The 21,049-nt window shown below is 46.6% G+C and overlaps 1 protein-coding gene across 1 annotated transcript in view; it reads left to right on the forward strand.

Annotated features, from left to right (window-relative positions):
* The first annotated feature begins 664 nt into the window (after window positions 1-664).
* Window positions 665-21,049, forward strand: part of PSMB4 (proteasome 20S subunit beta 4) — a 414,203-nt gene continuing 393,818 nt past the window's right edge. Inside the window, exon 1 of the mRNA XM_044079370.1 lies at window positions 665-732. Coding sequence (XP_043935305.1) covers window positions 665-732 — 68 coding nt within the window. The remainder of the gene's footprint in view (window positions 733-21,049) is intronic.

A 21,049-nucleotide genomic window follows, 5' to 3' on the forward strand; every position in this document is an offset into this window, starting at 1 on the left:
GGATTTTGTTTACTTTGCAGGTTATTTGTAGTCTGGTTTAGAGATTTGTAGAGACTATGTGGGTTGGGAGATGAGTAAAGGGGACCTGGATTGGGATGGATATCTCCGCTTAAGGTTAGTTTGGAGTATTTAGGTAGGACAGTGTTTTTTTTTTTTTTTTATGTTCTGGCAGTGGTAGGCAGTATGTGTTTAACTTTATCTTTTAGGGGGAGGGTTTTTAGTTTAGAACAGAGAATGTTGCCTGTTGTGTATAGGTTAGATATGTCAGAGAAGGTACTGAGAGGTAGTCTTTGAGTAGAAGTTATGGATGTGGGTTTGTGGTAAACATTGTTAATTTGAAGTGGGGTAAGTTGTAGGAAAGATAAGGGTAACCGGAGGCTGAAGGGTTTGAGTTTATATACAAGTGGTATTGTAATACAGTAAGTTATATTAGAAAAGAACTTGTAGGCAAGTAGATTTGGAGTTAATAGAAGTAGCTGACTAAGTAACGGAGGGTGGAGAAGAAAGCTGTGTATAATTGGTAGTTAGGATAAATTAGTGGGCGTTAGAGATAAGAATGTAAATATATGGGGAGGACAGTGATTGGATGTGAGTTTACAAGGGGTGGAGTTATGGTGGGAATAATTCTAATAGAAATGGGGGTAGGGTGGAAAACAGAGTGAGCATGAATGTAGCGAGTAGAAGCCAGACTCAAGCTAAAACTGTGACAAGAAAAACAATCCGTAAGTACAGGTAAATTATATGGATTATTGCAATGGTTGCTTACTATGTAAAATGCAGCAAATAGCGGAGTTAATGGTGTTGGGCTTAGGATGTTGTCCAGACAGGGCCGAGAATTAATAATGAAAAAAAAGCGCACTATAGTGGGATTCAGATTAGGATAAATGCACTAGCTGGATGGGGTGAAGCACTTAACAGGCAGGCTGCAAAAACTGATATCAAAGTATCACAGCCGAGGGAGAAGCAAGAAGGCAGGAAAATGCAACCTTCAAAGTTTGGAGTGGGGGTAAAAAAGAGACCTAGTAAAGAGAGAAAGGGGTAGGAGAAAAGAAAATAAGAATAGATGTTAAGTTGTCTATCTTGCCCTCATTCTTGCTGGTTGGGTTCGGAGCCGATCCTCTACTCCGACTCGGTCATTTTCAAAAGCTCGAGAGCTGCTTACTGGCTCGAGACCCCCCCCCTATATCCCATGATGCCTGGCGCTAGATACCCAGATCTCATTTGCACTAATGCTACGAGGTTGCATTTACTGGCTCAGGTCATATATTTTCTCTTTATTCACTATATTTAGGACTTTTTACTTTATTGAATATACGCTTGTTGTCATAGCTTAGCTGTAGTTTCTATGGTAGTGTGTTAAGTGTTCCCCACCCTTAAAAACTTGTTTTCTGCTTAGAGAGTTTTCCTCTCCCTCCCCCACTCCCGTTTACCTTTTCAAAGTAAGCCGTTTTAGTTGGAGGCTTATCATTGTTTTATTTTTTTTTTTTAAGGTAGACAAAGTTCATTAGAAATTGTGGTAGTTGTAGGTCTTATATTGTGTGTGTGTGTGTGTGTGTGTGTGTGTGTGTGTGTGTGTGTGTGTGTGTGTGTGTGTGTGTGTGCGCGCGCGCGCGCACTGTTAGGGTGTGGTAACTTGTGTGGTTTTGTGTATATTTTTTTCTAGTTACCTACTCTTCTTTATACTTGTTCTTTGTAATTGATTTTCCTTCACAGGAATGTCTAAAGACACAAAAGTGACGGGATTCAAGAAGTGTGACTCATGCTGTCAGAAAATGTCTCTGACAGATGGTCACACTTGTGTTTGCTTGGGCTCCCTACACCTGCAGGACTCTTGTTTGGTGTGTCACGCCTTTAGTCCAAGAGTCCTGCAGGAGCGTAGGAATAAGCTTATCCTTAGGGATTTGCTTAAACTTGAAGGTCACCGGCCAAGACTCAGTCAGTGAAACCTTCTAGGCCATCGAAGCTGTCGGCTCCCAGCTCGGAGCCGTCGCAGAGTATGGCTTCTGCTTCAACTTAGGTTCCGGCCTGAACTGAAGCACCTATCTCTACATCAACTTTGGCTGCGACCGGAGCCGAAGTACCTATCTCCCAGTCGGCCCCGACTCTTCCGTCGGAACAATCAGGGAGTCGAAAACGCTCCGGGTCATCATCCTTGGAGTCGATACACTCGGCTCTAGGGTCACCTGTACTGCAATCTGAGCGTAGTCATCGGTCCCACTCTTCTCGGTCGTCTAGGTTATCTGACCATGATCTGGAGAGAGTGGTGAGCAGGCTTTTAAAGTCGCAGGCCCTGGCAAACAATGCTATCCAGCTCCTCTCATCAGGGCTCGGCTCTACCTGTTTCTCCGATAGTTCCTCCTTCGACTCATCCCTTGAGTTCGGAGCCGGAGCATGCTGTGGCTGGAACCATGGGTCCGTCTGCGCCGATACCTCCCCTTTCGGTTCCGTCGTCAGCTCCGATCTCTTCCATGGTGCCGTCCTTGGAGGGATCTGGGCGCCGTGACTCCCTCATCGTCTCCGAGGGGGCGAGTGGCATCGGACCCTTGTCCGACCCCGTTCTCCCTCTCGGAGCTTCGGCGCAGGTGAGTTCGGCTTCTACATCTGCTTCGGAGCCATCTCTCTCGGTGCCGGGAAGGATTCCGATCTGTTTGGAGCCGGAGCCTTCTCTGGTATCGGGAAGGGGCGCCTTCGAGGTCATGAGGAGTGTGCTGGCATCTGAGTCAGCCTCACCGGCTCCTCCCCTCATGGTGCCTGCTCCTGCCTCCGCCCCTCCTCCAGACCTCAAGCGTGGGGAACAAGTGCTCCAGGGCACCCCATTGGGTGCGCCTTCCTCTTCTGAGGCCTCCCACATTCATTGAGGAGCCCCCACGAAAGAGGAAATGCAAGAGGAAGCATGTTGACTCCCCTGAGTCTGTCACTTCAGATACTGACTTGGAGGTGTCGGAAGGGTCCCAGAGATCCCCCTCTGAGGACGGCTCCTTTTCAGACATCCTTGAAATCCTTAGGCAGAGGGGGAACTGGACTACCCTTAACCCTTCCGAGGATGAGTCTGTATTCCTGGACGCGTTTGGTTCCCGATCCTGCACCTCTTGGGTGTCTCAGACTTTCGATCCACTGATGTCGGTGGTGGCTCGAAAGGCGTGGTCAGCTCTAAACTCAATGGAGCCAACTCCCCGTAGGCCCACAAAATTCATCACTGCCCCTCAAGACAAGCAATTTCTGACCAAGGGTGTTCCCGTGGATGCCATGGTGGTAGCAGCGGCCACTAAAAAGGAGTTGGCTGAAACTTTGTCTGTCCATCCCCCTAATAAGGAATCTAGGATGATGGACAGATATGGGAAGCAGATGTTTTCCTCAGCGACCTTTTCCATGAGGTCTCTGAACTATTTGTGCCATTTTTCCTGCCTTCAGAGGGATCTCCTTAAAGAGCTAGGAGATACCCTTCAAGATCCATCAGCTGCGGGGGCTCAGGCTAAGATTACCTCCCAGCTGGCGACTCTAAGTTCTGTAGTAAACTCCTCCATGCGGCTCATCTCTTATGCAGCCGATGGAGCGAGTAGGGCCACAGGCACAGGTGTGGCTTTGAGGAGACATGCTTGGATGTGGTTATGCAACTTTGTGGAACCCTTCAAGACTTCTTTCACCAACACCCCCTTTGATGGTTCTGCTCTGTTTGGACCAGAGGTGAAGGATACCCTTACCAGGTGTGAGCAGGAAGGCAAGACTCTCTCTGCCGTTGGAGTCCGTTTTTCCACTCCTTCAAGACCGTATCCCAAGGGTCAGAAGAGTGGGAAGATGTTGTTCCGGAAATCCCAGGGAGCCATGCCTGACACACGTGGAGAGTTCCCCTCCAGGGGCAGAGGAGGGAACAACAATAGATGCCCTAGGGGCAGGGGTGGGGGTCCGCAAAATCAGGGCCAAAGATAATCCTTCACTGACCAGCCCTTCCAGCATCCCTGAAGTGTTGCCCGACTGTCCACCTTCGGAGGCAGTCGGGGGAAGATTATCGCTGTACCCAAAAGCCTGGCAAAGTATAACACAAGACAAATGAGTACTTTGTCATATCCGAAGGCTACAAAATTCCCTTCTTTCGCACTCCACCCTTTTCCAACAAATTCCTTCCAGATGTTCCACCCAATCTAAGGGATCAAGCAGTTCAAGAAATTTCAAAACTGCTAAGAAAAAGAGCCATCCAGCCAGTCCCAACAGACCAACAAGGATCCGGAACTTACTCAAGGTTCTTTTTGGTACCAAAAAAGACAGGGGACTGGAGACCCATTCTGGATCTCAGCAGACTAAGCAGGTCTGTTCAAAGAACGAAGTTCCGGATGGTCACGCTACAGTCCATTTTACCCTTTCTGGGTCAGGACAATTGGATGTGCTCCATAGATCTTCAGGACGCGTACTACCATATCAAAATGCACCAGAAGATTCCTCCGCTTCCGGCTGGGAGCCAGTCATCATCAGTTCAGAGCGCTACCGTTTGGTCTCACCACAGCCCCCAGGGTGTTCACCAAATGTTTGGCAGTAGTCACCGCTCACTTGAGATGGCAAGGATTCCAGGTGTTTCCATATTTAGACGACTGTTTCCTTACTGCAACCACCAGGCATCACCTGCTGCTAGCCAGAGACTACACCATCCAAACGTGCTCTACTCTAGGCATCACAATAAATTTCGAAAAGTCTGCATTGTCGCCTTGTCAATCTATCAACTTTATAGGCGCAAATTTAAACACAAAGGACATGTCAGCGACTCTCCCAGCAGACAGTGAGTTAGCCATTCGATGACATGTGCAGGTCTTATTAGGTTGCAAAAAGATTCAGGCCAGATTTGTCCTAAAAACATTGGGTCTCATGGCAGCGGCTATAATACTAGTTCCCCTTGCATGTTTTCACATGAGGATTTTTCAGTGGATGTAGTTCACACAATGGTCCTTCCCGCAACTCCCAGTGTCTCACATAATGATCACACAGTCATGCAAAAACCAACTTGTTTGGTGGTTGGTTTCCCCATCATTACACCAGGGCAGACTATTCGATGTCCTTCAAGGATGCATCTGCAGTCCTTACAAATGGGTTGTCCTGTCGTCAGGCAGCCCTTCGGTCGGCCGGATTCCAAAGTCTGGGTCTGGCCTCGGCTGTTGTCGCACTTCACCCGACGTCATAGCTGCAGTTATTCGGGTATAAAGGCATCAGCCGGCGCCATTTTCCTCCATCTTTCTTGCCGCGTGGCACCCGAAGCAGAAGCTGTTCAAGTGCCGGTCGGTCAGAACCAGAGATTACTACTACCGAATACTACTTCGAAGACTTCTAAAAAGCTAAGTACCCCGTTGGGGACTCTTTCTTGCCTCAGCCGATGTCAGAAAAAGTGAATAACTGTTTAACTTGTGGGAAACAAATACCTCATAAAGATTTCCACTCTTACTGCTTACCTTGTTTAGGCCCAGACCACAACGTAGCAGCTTGTCTAGCCTGTGCTTCTTTTAACCGACGGACGCTTGGACGTCTGTCGGAATTTGCTGAGCAGTTTTTTGGCTCTGATTTTGCTTATATTATGCCGTCGGATCCTCCGACTTCACAAATACCCAAAAAACGCAAGGAAAAGGACCGACACTCGCGGTCTGCGGTTTCGGCCGAAACCGCGGTTAAGCCAACCGCGAGTGTCTCGGTTTCGGCTGAAACCGAGCAAGCGGTTCTTCCTTCAGCCGAAAACATGCCTTCTACCGAGGCCTCTTCTAACCTGGTGGAATCGGCTTCTGAAATCCAACCTACAGTTGCGGTTTCTCAGGAATTATCTGATACTATTCCCTTGGGTATTTCAGCTCCTGCACGTGGAGCTGCTAGGCCTCCTGCAGCCATGTCCATTAAGGCCTTTGCCAGGGCTAAATCAGCTAAAGCTACAAAAACTGTGCCTCTTAAGACCCCCTCTCACAGGCCCAGCTCCAGTTCCCAAATGCTTTCTTTGGCAGAGGATCTTATTTCTTTAATCCGGGGATCCCAACCTCATCCAGACAGGGCCTCTCATCCACCTCCAGAGAAGAGGCCAAGAGCAGAGCCCCCTGAGCCAGTGTCCACAGATGATTTCTCTGATGTTTCAGATAATACAGACCCTCCAGAGGCTCCTTATTCCCCTTACGAAGACTCTGATGCTGAAGAGTCCATCCCTTCTGCCTCTCCACCTGAGGAATTTTCCTTTGGGGAAACCTTGCATGCTATGAGGGAACAATTTCAGTGGCAGGGCCAAGATTTTTCAGACTCCAGGAAAAGGCTTAGAACCTTTTTGCATTTACCACAACATAGGCCTTTAGCTATACCTCCAGTTCTTTCTGTTGTAGATGATGCATTTAATGACGTTTGTACTGCTCCTGATTCATTACCTCCGGCACCTGCTAAGCCCGATAGGTACTACAGGGTCCCGGACACACATCACCATTTATACAAGGCCCCTTTTGCAGATCCCGAGACTATCTCCCAGGGGCCTAAGGCTGTAGCAACTACCTCTGCTAAAAATCCCCTCCCCTCTGAAAGGGAATCCAGGTCCTTAGAGAGATGGGGTAAAAAAGTTTACACTTCTGCTACTCTGTCAGCTAGGGCCTTGAACTGTCAATTTCATATGATCCAATATCAGGAATTTATGCTTGACCAGTTAACTAAAAAACTGTCCTCTGATGAAACTTTTGATAAGAAGTATGTTCAGGAAATGGTGCATAACATTCAGCAAGTTAGTAACCATTCTTTAAAATGCGGCTATGATGCACTGGAGGCTTCCTTTAGATCAGCCATGACTGGCACAGTTATCAGAAGGCATGCATGGTTGAAAGAGCAGGCCTTACCGGACCATGTCAAATCAAAACTATTAGATGCTCCCATGGACAAGGCCAATTTATTTGGTTCCCCTGCACAACAGGTACTGAAGAAGATGGAGGAGAAGGCAAAATCTGTACAAACAGTGAAAGATTTCTTACAGGTCCAACCTCCAAGGTTTAGCAGGAATTGGCCCTCCAAAATTGGTCCTTTCCAGACTCCTCTAAAGCACAGAGAGGCAGGAATAGGCGATCAAGAGGCAGAAACCAATCCAGGGGTGCCTACAGGGGACGCCAGTGGCAGGGTAACAACCAGCGAGGCACAGATACAGCCACCACCACTGCAACAGGACAATCACAGTGACTTGGCTCTGGCACCGCCTACCAGGGAACAACTAGAAGCACCCTTAGGCGGAAAGCTAGCCTTATTCTCAAAGAACTGGCATTACATCACAAGGGACAAGTGGATTTTGCAAACTATAGACCAAGGTGTTACAGGTTTCATTTCCATACTCTACCAGGAAAGAGAGGAATGCCAAACCTACCACCAAATCAAAAGGCAGAAGCTCTAAAACAAATATCTCAATTATTAAAGATGAGAGCTGTGGAAAAGGTACCATCTATGGAACAAGGAAAGGGATTTTACTCCAGACTCTTCCTGGTACCAAGAAAAGAGAGCAAATGGAGGCCTATTCTCGACCTGTCCGCTTTAAACACATTCCTCATTGTTCCAAAATTCAAAATGCTGACTCTACAGCAGCTTCTTCCCATGCTGGGCAAGGAGTCTTGGCTGGTAACTCTAGATCTCAAGGAGGCATACCTGCACGTCCCCATACGACCAATTTGCAGAAGATACCTCAGATTTCTTGCAGGATCAGAGCATTATCAATTCTCAGCATTGCCCTTTGGCTTATCTACTGCGTCCAGAGTGTTCACGAAATGCCTGGCATCAGTAATTGCTCATTGCAGGCTTCAGGGAATCCAAATTTACCCCTACCTGGATGACTGCCTGATACAAGCGGACAACAAAAGCAAGCTAACAGAAGACTTACAAAGAGTCATTTACCTGCTACAAGCCCTGGGATATACAGTCAATATAAAAAAGTCAAGGCTGATACCATCCCAAAGAATAACCTTTTTGGGTGCAGAGCTGGACACATCAAAGCAAATGGCATTCCTAACTGTAGAAAAATAAGAGCAACTACCTCTCTACTTCTTGGCATTAACAAAGCAGAACCATCTAACAGCAAGAAAAGTACTGCAAGCCCTGGGCTTCATGGCATCCTGCATAATACTGGTACCTCATGCCAGACTGCATATGAGAAAGCTACAGTGGTACCTAAAGAATTTATGGTCTCAACACAAGCACAGCCTAGAAACCAAAATTCCAATAATCCCATGCCTGAAGCAAGAGTTCCTATGGTGGGCTCAGGCCTGTCAATCAAACATAGGATTGCCCTTCTACAGCATTCAACCAAGCCAAACCATCACGACGGATGCCTCAGACCTCGGTTGGGGGGCCCACATGCTGGACAAGTGCATACAAGGCTTATGGACTCAAGACTAGCTGCACCTGCACATAAATCTAAAGGAAATGCTGGCAGTAAAATTGGCAATCCAGACATTCAGACCATTTCTCCAAGAAGGGCAGTTGATGATAAGGACAGACAACACCACAGTTATGTGGTACATCAACAAACAGGGAGGCACACATTCATACCCTCTATGCCGGATGGCACTGGACCTATGGAATGTGGCTCTGAGCTACAACATTCAGTTACAAGCAATCTTTGTACCGGGAAAAGAAAAACATCCTAGCAGACATATTAAGCAGGACTACCACGGATGCCCGCGAATGGATGCTGCATCTGGACATCTTCAAAGCCATTACAAGAAAATGGGGACTCCCGGAAATAGATTTATTTGCGTCCCCACAGAATCACCAGCTAAAGAAATTCTGCACAAGGACGTACCACCCACTTGCTTGGAAGGTGGACTCCCTATCTTTCAGTTGGAAAAACCTGACAGCATATGCATTCCCACCACTTCCTTTGATGCACAAGGTGCTATTGAAGATCAAAGAGGATCGTCCAAGGATCATTCTGATAGCTCCAGACTGGCCAAGGCAACATTGGTACCCATTACTGAGGAGCATGTCTCGGGACACAGAACAACTACAACATCCTGCATCCAAACCTGAAAACTCTGCAGCTGACTGCCTGGAACATTACATAAGATCAGTTAACCCAAATTTATCACAAAGGGTTAAGGACATTATCCTTGAGGCTCGCAGACCCTCAACAAGAAAAAATTATGCAGCAAAATGGAAAAGATATCTCATTTGGAGTACTGCAAAGGGAGAAGATGTGTCACTGGTAAACATAGCCAACATCCTGGAATACTTGGCAGAGCTCTTCCACACAGGCCTGTCCTATTCTTCCATCAAGATACATGCATCAGCTATTTCAGCAGAATACAGCTTGGATCCTCCTGTCTTCTCACACCCTCTGCTCAGGCAGTTTCTGAGAGGAATTAAAAATATAAAACCTCCAAGGAAACCACCATTGCCAGCATGGGACTTGAACTTTGTGCTAGAAAAATTGACACTTCCTCCTTTCGAACCAGCAGCAACAGCAGAATTACAATACTTATCATGGAAGACTGCTTTCTTACTGGCAATCACTTCAGCAAGAAGGGTATCTGAACTACATGCATTAATGGCAGTGCAACCCTTTCTGATCTTCCATCAAGATAGAGTGTCCATGAGAACAAATCCCACATTTATGCCTAAGGTTGTATCCAGAGTGTCTTTAAATCAGGCTATCCACCTACCTACATTCTTCCCCAACCCACAGAACAGGGGAGAAAGACTGTTGCATACCTTGGATATACATAGACAGTTACGCTACTACCTGGACAGAACCAAGGGCAATAGAAAAACTGACCAGCTTCTGGTAGCATATGCAACAGGAAGGGAAGGAAAAGCAATTTCAAAACAGACAATCTCCAAGTGGATAGGAAATTGCATTAGATTTTGTTACTCCTACCATGGAAAGAAAACTCCAGAGAACATCAGGCCTCACTCTACAAGGGCTACAGCCACTACCACAGCTTTCTTACGAGGAGTGGCTACCAAGGACATTATAGAGGCTGCTACTTGGACCTCCGTGCATACATTTGCCAAGCATTATAATTTACCTTTATACTCTAGATCCCGAGCAGGTTTTGCCTCTGCTGTTTTGCAAGGGATCCTAACTACACCATAATCTCTCCTTTTTCCTCCTCCCCTAGTTTGGCTATGGTATTCTACCCGTTTGTAAGGACTGCAGATGCATCCTTGAAGGACATAGTACAGTTTTGTACCTACCATAAATGTAGATATCCGATAGGAATGCATCTGCAGTCAGGATTACCCACCCGCCTTCCCCTCTGTGGTACTCCTAGGGTATTTGCCCATCTTATAGCTAGCTGGGGGGGATCTATTATGGTGTATTTGTTTGTATATATGTACATACATGCTTATTTTTTGTGTTTGCTCTCTACTATTTGGAAACATTGGCATTTATCCAAATTTAGCCTTCCAAGAGGGCACCTGGCATCTGGGGCAAGAAACACTGAGGAAAATGGCGTCGGCTGATGCCTTTATACCGGAATAACTGCAGCTATGACGTCGGGTGAAGTGCGACACCAGCCGAGGCCAGACCCAGACTTTGGAATCCGGCCGACCGAAGGGCTGCCTGACGACAGGACAACCCATTTGTAAGGACTGCAGATGCATTCCTATCGGACATCTACATTTATGGTAGGTACAAAACTGTAGTTTCTTCCTCCTCCAGTAGCTAAGGTGACCACGGACGCCTCCCTGATTGGGGGGGGGGGGGCATTTTCAGGGCAGAACAATCCCAGGCACCTGGCAGCATCACGAGTACCATCTGCATATCAATGTCTTGGAGATGAGAGCCGTGCTTTTAGCGTTGCAAGCTCTTCAGAACTCTCTTCCCACCGGGACCATTGCAACGCTAACAGATATGTCAGTGGTATGGTACATCAACAAGCAGGGCTGAACCAAGTCGTTCCCCTTATGTCGAGAAGCACTCAGACTTTGGCAGTGGGCGATTTCTTCCCAACGATTACTGATAACAGCGCACATCCCTGGGAAGTCCAACGTTATAGCAGACAGGCTGAGCAGAGCAATTCTTATGCCTCACGAGTGGTCTGTCAATCAGACTGTGGCGGACAAAATCTTCCGCAAATGGGGTCAGCCTTGTTGCGACCTTTTTGCCACCCCCTTCAACAGCAAGTGCGACAATTTCTTCTCTCTCCTTCCTCTCCTCGGACACCTCCCCAGAGACGCTCTAGTTAACGATTGGCCCCAGGGACGACTTTATGCATTCCCTCCATTTCCCCTGATTCTCAAACTAATTCGGAAAGCTACCACATTGGGATGCAAGATGATCCTCATTGCCCCTTACAGGCCTCGACAACTTTGGTTCCCTTTCCTGCATCATCACCTTCTGGAGCAGCCCTGGACCCATTTCCAGAACTCCTGATCCATCAATTGGGCGGGCTGCACCAATCTCTTCAATCTCTCCAGCTCACTGTTTGGTTTCTCCACTTCCAACCTTAGCCAGGCTTCCCAACATCTGTCATTCGGTGCGTGAAATCATCTTATCCTCACATAAGTCGACCACTAGGAAACTTATGCTAGCAAGTGGAAACATTTTTCCTTATGGGCAGAGAACAGGAAGATAGATCCCTTTTCAGCCCCTGTGCACCATATTTTAGAATTTCTAGCAGAACTTTTTAGAACAGGATCCTCTTCTGCCACGATTAGAGTTCAGCTAGCTGCAATTTCAAACTTTCATACGGGCCTATCTGATTCCAGCATCATGTCCCATAAGCTTTGTAAAGCCTTTCTTAAAGGGACCACTCTACTCAGGCCCCCAGTAAGAGATCCCCCGCCTCCGTGGCATCTGAATTTGATTCTAGCTTCCCTGATACTGCCCCCCTTTGAACCGGCAGCTTCCTGTTCCTTGTAGTTTCTTTCTTGGAAAACCCTTCTTCTGGTTGCAGTTATGTCAGCCAGAAGAGTTTCTGAACTTCAGGCTCTTTGTGTTCGTCCTCCTTACCTAGTTTTTCACAATGATAGAGTTTCTCTTCAGACTAACCCTTCCTTTCTTCCAAAGGTTACTTCTGATTATAATTTGAATCAGTCCATTGAACTACCTGTGTTCTTTCCAAATTATTCCAACAAGGCAGAATACAAGTTACATCAGCTGGACGTCCATAGACAGTTACGCTTTTACTCGCATAGAACCAAGCAAATCAGAAAATCAGACCAGTTGTTCCTGTCTTACGTTGAGGGAAAACGAGGCTTACCGGTGTCAAACGTCACCTTATCTAGGTGGTTGACTTCTACTATTACCTTTATATATCAGTTAAGAAATAAAGAGCTTCCTGCTAAACCCAAAGGTCACTCCACCAGAGCTCTAGCTACTCCTGTGGCTTTTCAGGCCAGATTGCCAATGGAAACTATTTGTGCGGCAGCTACATGGGCTAATCCACATACCTTCATTTCACATTATAAACTGGATGTGGCTTCCAGAAGCAGAGCTGATTTTGGTTCCACTGTTCTGAAGAGTCTGTTCCGATGAGCCATCCAGGATTGAGGTGCTAGGGACGCTGTCCCAACCAGCACGAATGAAGGCGAGATAGACAACTTAACATTAAGAAGTTATGTACCTACCATAACGTTCCATGTTAGTTGTCTTCTCACCTTCTTTCTTGCGTCCCACTCTCCATCCCCCTATCCTAGTAGACCGAGAAGAGTTCCATAGGTTTGTTGATCACTGGCTGAATCTTCTCTGGCTATTACTTCTGTCAGTCTCTCCAGTAGATTCCTGTATCCTGCTAAATTTACTGTATTATTATAATTGTTATTATTATGTCTGTAGTTTAGGTTACCAAACGAGATCTGGGTATCTAGCGCCAGGCATCATGGGATGTAGGGGGAGCCTCGAGCCAGTAAGCAGCTCTCAAGCTTTTGAAGATGGCTGAGTCGGAGCTGAGGATTGGCTCCGAACCCAACCAGCAAGAAAGAAGACTTAGAAGTAAACTAACATGGAACGTTATGGTAGGTACATAACTTCTTATACTCTTTGATGATGACATGATGAGCAAAACAGCTAACAAATCTAGTTTTATACAGTGATGTAATACAGGGAGCAAAAGAACAACACATACAATGTTGAATTATGGAGCTGTGTGGCTGCAGTGATCCGTGATTCACTTTACAAAATGTGGAGACCAAACTGCGCAGAGTTAAATTTTCAAGTGTTGTAGCACTGAGTAGTGGGAGGATGCGTGCTGCTTCAATAATTGCAGTGAGTGAATCCTTTTAACTATGTGGACCTAAAATGCAGAAATATCGGTTGTACAATACCATTGACAGGAGAGGTGCTAGGACTAGCAAAGGCAAAAGGAAAAGTTGTCATCTAGTTATTTTTGGGATTGTTTATTTATTTGATAAATATTTTAAAAATACTGCTTTAGTTTGTGAAAATTAGTTCTCATCACTTAAGTTAATGTTTACTGACTTTATTGTAGTCATCATTTAATTCTGACCCCCTATTTAAATGGCGAGACTTGTAACACCAAGTTTTGGCTGACCAAAAAAAAAAAAAAAATCCAAGACAACAGAGGATCTCAAACATCACTCTTCTCCTTTAAACTTCCTATATACCAACTCTGAAATCTCAGTACCTCCGACAAAAGTGAATATTCCAGAAAATGACCATTTTGGACTTGGTATATGCAAGTCTGTTTTTTGGCCAGTCTGTGTTTCAGGACTCGCTCTAGCAGATCCCATCCTTTTAAATGGATGTCAGTAAGTCTACCAGTAAGTGAAATTAAGAGACATAGTTTCTGAGGACTAACTTTTTCAGTGTTTGTTATGGCAGTTTGTATGACACTGAATGTTGTGAACAGTGTGCTATGTTTTACAAGCATGCCAGTTCAAAAAGTTAAAGCTATAAAATTATTTTACAACTGAATTAGAAAGCAGATTCAAGATTTTTCTAGGTATCTGTCACTATCTGTATTTACTTTTAGGGCAAATTAGTTACCAAGGTGTGGTGTGGCAGATGCTTATGTCTTTGAAGTCTCTCATGAATTATAGAGATTTATTTACAAGGACTTGAGCAGGCTAGTAGGGCACTTTGGTCTTTTTGAGGTTGATTTGAGAAGTGTCTTTAAGCTTCTGCAGATGCAGCTGTTGCAGTTCAGAGGTGCATTTTATTTATTCGAATTTGTTAACCAGAGTAAATCACTGATCACAATAGACATTTAAGTCTCAGTTTGAAGAGATACAAAGTGAAAAAAAAATCAACAACATAAATCACATAGCATTTCTTTCACTGTATTCTTGGTCTAACAAATTTTATGTACAGTATGTACAAAGACTTGTAAGTGCAAATGTCAGGATGGAGTCGTAACCTAAATGTATCTTGAAAGGTGAAGTAAAGATGATGAGGTCGAAAATCTCAACTTTTTCTTATTGCTTCAATTATTAAGGTTATATGTTACACAAGCAAGTAGTTGCATTTTTGTTTGTATTGGTGTTTGAAGGTAGACTTTCAGCAATACATGGAATATGGGCTTAGAGGAGGTGTCATTAGAGAAGAGGGGGAGAGATTACCTGAGTTTGGGACCAAGTATTTAGAAACAGTGGTTTGTGTAATGAAACTTTGAGTCCTGAGTTTGAAGGAATAGACCTGAGTGTTTGTTCTTCTGAGGCTGTTTTGCAGTGTTGTTCAAGTCTATGGGAGTGGGTGATGAATTATCCAATCTTATTAGAGGTGGATTGAATGCAGTTGATTTTCAGACATGCATTACAAATGTCTTACAGTCCGTCCATTTCTGTATTGTTTTTTGTGTTAGTTAGTAGCTAAAAAACTCACAGGTTTAGGAAAGGAATGAGTAGTCCAGTAGTAGTAGTAAAGTAAAAAATTTATGTAGCAACTGTGGCATTGGGCAACGGTAGTGCAGAAGCAGCAGTAGTCCCATTAATGTAACATTGCCATTGGTGATAAAAGTTGAAAACAGTAGCCAGCTAGACTCGTAATATTACAAAGATTTAGGCCAACATAGTGAGAAATGAGTGTGATTAATGCAAAGGTATTAAGGGTTAGTTTGAGTATCAAGAAGGAAAAAGTCAGCTACTTAAAAAAATGATGGCAAGAGCAAGAGTCTTATCTGTGGGGGAGAGGAGTGGTAATAAAAGAAGCAAAGTGCAAAGTAAGGAAAAAGACCAGATAGTTTAGCTTATTTTGAAGATGGAATAAACCAAGAAGGATCCTACACAAACTGAAACTTTAGGAAAGTAACTTAGAACACAAAAAATAAAAAAAGAAAGAAGTAATAGACATACAGCATTTATTGAGAACCCTTTTACAGCCCTCGAACCCCCCCATATCATGATGGTAGCTAACCTACCCCTGCCAGGACCAACCCTAACATATTTAGAAAACCCAAGTTCATAATAAAGAGTCCCCTAATGAAGGCTCAGAGGAACAACCCGATAGAGGGATCTCAATCTGTCCAGGCCAGGGGCCGGGCGGCTCAATGGAACAGACTCTTGAGAACTGTGGAACCAAAACTGGCCCTGTCTCTGGAGGCCAAGTCTAACTTGTAATGAGAGACAAAGGTATGAGGAGTGGCCCAAGTAGCTGCTGCACAAATGGTATCAATGGGTAGTCTATCCTGAAAGGCTGCAGAAGTGGATAGACTCCTGGTTGAGTGTGCTTTCGGTTTAGAAGATAGTTGCTTGCCTCTGAGAGAGTACACATAGGAAATGGTGGAAGACAACCATCTGGATAAGGTCACTTTAGACACTGGGAGACCTATCCTGTTTTCTGCATAGGAGACAAATAATTGGTCCGATTTCCTGAATTGTTTCGTTCTATGCAAATAGTACCTGAGCTGGTGATGGACATCCAAAAAATGAAGCTTTTGTTCAGCTCTGTCAGAATAGTTTGGGAAAAAGACTGGTAGATCTATGGATTGATTAATATTGGTTTGAGACACAACTTTGGGGAGAAAGGACAGGTTCGTTCTTAAGGATACCCTGTCCTTATGAAAACCAAGTAAGGGAACGGATGCAGAGAGCTTGAATCTCGGAAACCCTTCTTGCTGAAGTGACAGCCAGTAAAAATATAGTTTTCCAGGTCAATAATTTCAAAGAACATGAAGCAGACGGTTCGAAGGGAGGTAACATCAAGGATGCCAACATTAAATTTAGATCCCATTGCGGAGGAGGATGCTTTATCGGCGGCTTTAGGAGAAAAACTCCTCTCAGAAAAGCTTTGCATAATCTATGAGACATAATGTTATTATCATGCAAGCCAACATGATACTTGGAAATAGCAGCCAGTTGAACTTTAACTGTAGATGAAGAAGATCCTGACTGAAAAACCTCAGCCATGAAATCTAAAACAGAATGCACAGGAGCAGTAAAGGGATCAATATTCCTGGAATTTGCCCAAATAGAAAAACGTCGCCACTTGCTAGCATAAACAGTTCTGGTGGACGACTTTAAAGAAGACACTAAGATGTCTCTGACTGAATCAGAGATCATCGGAAGCCTGGCTAGGGAAGGAAGTGGAGCAACCAAGCAGTGAGGTTGAGAGAATGAATGGCCCGGTGCTGTTGACCCGACTGGTGGATTAAGAGATCCGGAACTGGGTCCAGATGCCAGGGCTGTACCAGGAGATGACGATGCAGAGACGGAAACCAAATTTGTAGAGGCCAGTAAGGGGCAATGAAAATCAACTTGGCCCTCAAAACGGTGGCTTTCTGAATGACTTGTGGAATCAAGGAAAAGGGAGGAAATGCGTACAGAAGTCCCCGGGGCCAATCCTGGGTTAGAGAGTCTCTCAGGGGTTGGCCTGGTAGGGGAAAGAGGGTGAAAAAATCGGGGCACTTGTTGTTTTGGGGTGTAGCAAAAAGATCGCAACAAGGTGTGCCCCACTTCAGAAAAATCTGATCCACTACAGATTGATTGAGAGACCACTCGTGAGGCATGAGAATGGATCTGCTCAGCCTGTCCGCCAAGAGGTTGGACCTGCCAGGGATGCGTTGCTATCAGAAACCGATGAGAGGAGATTGACCATTGCCAAAGTCTGAGAGCTTCTCGACACAACGGATAGGACCTGGTCCGCCTGCTTGTTGATGTACCAGACCACGGACATGTTGTCCTTGTACTGCAATAGTCCCCGTGGGAAGAAAGTCGTTGAGGGCTTGCAACGTTAAAAGCACCGCTCTCATCTCCAGGACATTTATGTGCAGATGGTATTCTATGGGTTGCCACGTCCCGTGGACCATCCTGCCCTGATAATGCCCCCCCCACCCGATCAGAGAGGCATCCGTAGTAACTGTGGCAACTGGAGGAGGGGGAACAAAGGGTCGGCTTTGATGAAGAAGAGGGGAAGATATCCACCAGTTCAGATGAGTTCTGCACGATTGTGTGACTATGATTTTGTGCCTCATCGGAAGACTGTGGAACGACCACTGAGTGAATAACATCCACTGCAGAAGACGCATGTGGAAGCGAGCCAGTGGTAGAAGAACAATGGCCGCAGCCATAAGACCTAGAACCTTTAGTATCAATCTGGCTTTGACCTTGCTGCTCTGCAATAGAATCCGAACAAACTTTTGGATGTCCAGAATTCTTTGATCGGTTAGTCTGGCTAACATTTTGACAGTGTTTAATTCTGCGCCTATAAAGGTGATAGATTGGCAAGGCCGCAGAGAAGATTTTTCGAAATTCACTGAAATTCCCAAACTCCTGCAGAGCTGCAGAGTGTAGTCTCTGGTCTGAAGAAGCTGACACCTGGTGGTGGCGGAGAGGAGCCAGTCGTCTAAATAAGGAAACACCTGGAATCCTTGACGTCTCAGATGAGCTGTGACCACTGCCATGCATTTGGTAAACACTCTGGGGGCTGAAGTGAGGCCAAATGGCAGGGCTCTGAATTGGTAATGACTGGTCCCTAGCCGAAAGCGGAGAAACCTTCTGGAGCGCCTGTGAATCTTTATATGATAGTACGCGTCCTGAAGGTCTATAGAGCACATCCAGTTGTCCTTGCCCAGAAAGGGCAGAATGGACTGAAGCGTGACCATCCGAATCTTGCCTTTTGACAAATCTGTTTAGACTGCTCAGGTCTAATATTGGTCTCCAATCTCCGTCCTTTTGGGGACCAAAAGAATCTCAGTAGATGCCGGATCCTACTTGGTCTGCGGAACAGTCTGGACGGCTCTTTTCCTAGGAGCTTTGAAACCTCCTGTTCTGCCAAATCCCTTTGACCGGGTGAGATGTCTGGAAGGGATTGTTGAGGTACGGGATACCTTCAAGGGGATTTTGTAACCCTCGGATATGATCGACTGTACCCACATATCTTGTGAAATGGAATGCCAGGCTACTGGGTACAGCGAAATCCTTCCCGACTGCCTCCAAGGGTGGACAGTCGGGCAACACCTCAGGGTGCTGAAAGGGCTTCTCAGGAAGAGACTCCCTGTTGCCCTGGTTCTGAGGACCCCCTGCCTCTAGGGCGTCTATTATTGTTACCTCCTCTGCCTCTGGGGTAAACTGACCACGTGTCCGTGTAGCTCCTTGGGCTTTGAACCACATCTTCCTCCCTTCTGACCCTTGGGATATGGTCTAGAAGGGGTGGAAAATGGACTCCAACGGCAGAAAGAGTTTTACCGTCCTGCTCACACCTGGTCAAGGTATCCTTCACCTGAGGTCCGAACAAAGCCGAACCATCAAAGGGGCTATTGGTGAAGGACGCCTTAAAGGGGTCCGAAATTACAAAGCCGCATCCAGGCTTGACGTCTAAGAGCCACTCCTGTGCCTGCGGCCCTGCTCGCTCCATCGGCCGCATAGGATATGAGCCGCATGGAGGAGTTGGATAAGGAGTTCAGGATTGCTAGCTGTGAGGCAATCTTTTCTTGAGCCCCAGCAGCAGAAGGATCCTGGACCACTTCACCTAGTTCCTTGAGAATATCTCTTTGAAGCCTGGTGAAGTGACAAAGGTAGTTCAGCTTAACGATAGCAAAGGTCGCTGAAGAAAACATCCGCTTTCCATACCTGTCCATGGTCCTAGAATCCTTGTTAGGAGGATGGACAGGTACTGAAGGATCCGCAAGTTCCTTCTTAGTGGCGGCCACCACCACCATAGCATCCACATAAACACCTTGGAAAGAAACTGTTTGTCCGTAGGGGCTGTAATAAACTTGGATGGCCTCCTGGGACAGGTTCCACAGAATCTGGAGCTGCCCATGCCTTCGAGCCACTACCTGCATAAGTGGGTCGAAGGCGGAGACACCCAGGAGGTGGAGGGTCGGGATCCAAAAGCCTCCAGGTATACCGACTCATCCTCGGAGGGATCAATGGATGGCCAATTCCCCTCTGTTTGAGGAGCTCAAGGATGTCTGAAAAGGAGACATCCTCAGAGGGGATCGTGGGAACCCTCCGACTCATCTAAGTCTGTATCAGATGTAGTAGACTCAGGGAGTCTGTGTGTTTCCTCTACGCCCTCTTCCGAGGGGTTCACCTGCAGGATCAGGAGAAACTTCGAAGAGGAGGAAATTCCCAATGGGGAAACCTGGGGCGATGGATACCTGGGCCTGAGAGCAAGAGGCTGGCAAGAGATGTCTACAGGCACCAAGAGGGAGGAGCTAGAGGGATGGACCGTTGACCTGGCTCAGGAGCCAGGACACTCCTCATGACCTCAAAGGCTCCTCCCGGGAGACCGAATATCCCTGCCCGAGGAAACAGGAATTCCGGCCCACTGAGAGGGAAGGCTCGAGGCCGATGTCGGTGCCGAGCTTGCCAAAGCCCGAGAGGGAGAGCGGGTCGGACAAGGGTCCGATGCCACTAGCCCCTCGGAGCCGACCAGGGAAACTCGACGACCGGATCCCTCCAAGGAAGGTCTCAAGGAGGAGATCGAGCAAGACGACGGAGCCGAAGGATGTATCGCTCGGCGCCAAACAGTCGCTGTCCCGAGAAGCTCCGCCCGAACTCTGGTGGGGAGTCGGAGGAGGAAGTTCAAGGGGTGAAGCAATAGCCAAGTCTGCTGAGACGTGCTATGGAGCATTTGGGCCAGTGCCTGCGACTTTAACAGCCTGCTTACCACCCTCTCTAAGTCGTGGTCAGACAGCCTGGAAGATCTCAAGATCGGCTCCGATGGCTCCGCCCGACAAAAGAGGAGACCCGGAGCCGAGTGGATACTCTCCAAAGGGGACCGAGATCTCTTCGGGACGAAGTCATCAGAGCCGAAGTCCCCTGAATTCCAGATGGAGCCGGTTTCTCGGCCCGATGCTAGATAAGGTCGGCTCCAGCCGGAGCCGACAAGGCAACAGTGGCTTGGGTGTCGGAACCGATCGGTGCCGGGCCCACTACTTTAGTAGCAGAAAGATCGGTACCAGCCGAGCCGATCTCGGCTCCGACAGAGCCGGAGCCACCGGAGGAGGCTTAGACACACTGTAGCCTGAACCTTCGGAGGCTTAGAAGGTTTACTGGACCCTGTTTTAGAGGGAGAACCTTCTGGCTTAAGCAAGCCACGGAGGATCAATTTATTCCTCCTTTCCTGCAGGACTCTCTGGCTAAAAGAGTGACACAAAGCACAGGAGTCCTACAGGTGCAAAGGCCCCAGGCAGTAAACGCAAGAAGTGTGACCGTCTGTCAGAGACATTTTCTGACAGCACGAGTCACACTTCTTGAAGCCTGAGACCTTGCCTTCCTTAGACATAGTCCTAGAGGAAGAAAGTTACACACCCCAACAATCACACAATTAATCCCCAAACACACAGACACACAGGTAGGGATTAAGCAAGGGGGTCTAGGCCTAACTGAAAACTCTTTAGAATTATAAAAGAATTTAAAAGTTTTTAACTATAAGGGAAATAGGGTGGGCTGTAGAAACACTACACACTATAAAAGGGAATAAGGAGAAATAAATCCCTGACTAAGCTTTCTGAAAATATCAACTTACCTCAGCTGGCAAAAAGGAGACCTCTTTCGCTAAGCGGCAAACGAGATCTGAGGTAGTTCCGCCTTGCATCATGGGATATAGGGTTGCCTCGAGCTGGTAAAAGGAGTTCTCAAGCTAAAGCAAGTGCCGAGTCGGAGCCGAGGATCGGCTCCGAACCCATCCAGCAAGAATGAAGGCGAGATTGACAACTTAACATTC

Source organism: Protopterus annectens, chromosome 8.part0 (genome assembly GCF_019279795.1).
Source record: "Protopterus annectens isolate FY-2018-M chromosome 8.part0, PAN1.0, whole genome shotgun sequence".
NCBI classification, from domain to species: Eukaryota; Metazoa; Chordata; order Ceratodontiformes; family Protopteridae; genus Protopterus; species Protopterus annectens.